This window comes from Marmota marmota, unplaced genomic scaffold, assembly GCF_001458135.2.
Source record: "Marmota marmota marmota unplaced genomic scaffold, marMar, whole genome shotgun sequence".
NCBI lineage: Eukaryota > Metazoa > Chordata > Mammalia > Rodentia > Sciuridae > Marmota > Marmota marmota.
The window spans coordinates 781-2963 of NW_026011030.1; the positions used below are offsets into that span (position 1 = coordinate 781).

Consider the following 2183-nt stretch of genomic DNA (forward strand, 5'->3'; position numbering starts at 1 on the left):
GCCCCCGCCCCGCACTCTGCACCGCACCAGGTGGCCTGACCTCAGTGACCGTTAGCTGCAGAAGCCATCTTTACCCATAAATGACCGTGTCGCTGATGGAACCGTCCTCGGGGTCTGTCGCCCACCGCCCGCTGACCCCGCGGCCACTCTGAGGAGTGCGTGGCCACGTTGTCTTCAGAGCCACAGGCTTTCTGGCTTAGGTCTCCTGGGGGTGGCTGACGAGGCTGCAGACGGCGACGGCACACACCGCACTGCAGGCAGATGGTCGATCTCGAGGCATCGACCAGGGCCCCTCGCCGAGGCCGTCCCCCACCCCCGCAGCCATCTGCAGAAACAGATGTCTTCTTCCCCAAGGGACGGTGCCGCGGCTCTTTGCTACCGTGTCCTGGAGGGGCCTGAGAAGGTTCCCGTCGTGCATGCCGATGAGAGGGGCTTCCTGGTGTCCGGCTCTGTGATCGGGACGTCCACTGTTGAAGTGACCGCTCAGGAGCCTTTTGGGGCCAACCAGACCATCATCATTGCCGTGAAGGTGGGTGGCACTTGGCCCTGTTTTGGATAACAAAATCTAAAGCTCAGAGGCACGTGTTTCCTCTTTCTGGTGTAAAACTGGTTCACCCAGCCGGGGGCCTGCGGTGCACACCTGTGATCCCGGGAGCTCAGGAGGCTGAGGCAGGAGGATCACCAGTTGGAGGCCAGCCTCAGCCACTTAGCAAGGCCCTGAGCAACTCAGCGAGACCCTGTCTCTAAATAAAATACAAAAAGGGCTGGGGACGGGGCTCAGGGGTTAAGCACCTCTGGGTTCAGTTTCCCGGTACCAAAAAATAAAAATAAAAAAATGTGTTCACTCTCCAGCTGCAAACCGTGGGTAGGGATTTACGTAAGAGTCACCCAGGGACAAATCCTGGGCAGGTGTGTGGCCGTTGGAGCCAAAGACCCCGAGAGGTCACCGATTCCACCCACCTTGTTTCATAGATGGGAAACAAGTCCAATGAGGGCCTGGATCAGCCCAGGGGCCCAGGGCTGGTGCCCCGTCCCCCCGGCCCAAGGGTACACTGCCTGACGTGCCTGATCCCTAACGTGGCCACCCCCGGGAGTGGAGCCCCTACGGGGGCCACCCAGGGAAGAGCGAGGTCGATCCTTGACCAAACACTGTGCACTTGCCGGGGACCCCCCACGATACTTGTCAAGCTCATGAAAGCGGCTAAGTGCTCATCCTGTTTCAGCACGCACGTGCTGAGCGCTAACTGTATACCAGCCACTGCCTCCCGGGACTTTGGACTGGGGAGGGGTGGCTTTGTGGCCAGGAGATTTCTGCCTGGGATCCAGAGAGATTTGTTGAGTTGCGATTTTTGGGAACCGGGTTCCTCCGTCACCTGGGGCTCCTCTCTGACCCAAGGGGCATTGTTCCCGCCTCACGTGCCCCAAGAGCCAGGTGACAGCCGGTGGTGCTTAAGCAACGAGCACAGCGCTCCCGTCTCTCCAGGTCCTGACGTGGGTGTCCTGGGTGGTGCCCGGGGCACTTGGCCTGCATGGTTGGAGGCGGGAACTGGGTCATAAGCATGGCGCTCTGGAGGCCCGTCCCCGGCTCAGGGGTGTCATCGTATTGCCCCTGTCCTCCAGGTGTCCCCCATCTCCTACCTGAGGATGTCCATGAGCCCGGTCCTGCACACCCAGGACAAGGAGGCCCTGGCGGCCCTGCCCCTGGGGATGACTGTGACCTTCACCGTCCACTTTCACGACCACTCTGGAGACGTCTTCCACGCGCACAGTTCGGTCCTCAGCTTTGCCACCAACAGGTAGGGTGTGGGTGACACTGTTGTCACAGCCCTGCCCGAGGTGCCCCTGGTTCCACCCGGTGCAGCGGCAGGTGGGGACTCGGGCTCAGCCACCAACAGGACCCAGTGCTGTCCAATTCAAATCTGTTTTTATTTTGGGGTCACTTGTGGTTTCCCAGGGAGGGGCCACCTTGCCCGGGGGAGGGAGCCTCGGCAGAGGGAGCGTCCTGCCGGTGGTGACCATTGCAGCCTGGGCTTCCCACGGCCGGTGGCTGAGCTGGCAGAGCGGGGCCTTAGGAGACACGGGCACCAGCTGCTCTCTAAGCGCCAGCTGTTTAGCGCACCCGTCACGCCACGTGGCAGGCACAGTGTCACCGGTGCACAGAGGGGACGTGGCGAGGCTGTCCT

The 2183-nt window shown here is 61.6% G+C and overlaps 1 protein-coding gene across 1 annotated transcript; it reads left to right on the forward strand.

Moving 5' to 3' along the window:
* The first annotated feature begins 219 nt into the window (after positions 1–219).
* Positions 220–1851, forward strand: LOC107134915 (nuclear pore membrane glycoprotein 210-like). Its single transcript, XM_015476912.2, has 2 exons — positions 220–529; positions 1621–1851. Exons 1-2 carry the CDS (start codon positions 338–340, stop codon positions 1798–1800), a joined length of 372 nt encoding a protein of 123 aa, XP_015332398.1. The 5' UTR covers positions 220–337; the 3' UTR covers positions 1801–1851.
* Positions 1852–2183: the final 332 nt, after the last annotated feature.

Bases quoted from the DNA above. Each gene is read 5' to 3' on its own strand.
- LOC107134915 (XM_015476912.2), top strand. From the start codon at position 338: ATGTCTTCTTCCCCAAGGGACGGTGCCGCGGCTCTTTGCTACCGTGTC. The intron at 530-1,620 runs GTGGGTGGCACT...CCTGTCCTCCAG, and splicing joins CCATCATCATTGCCGTGAAG to GTGTCCCCCATCTCCTACCT.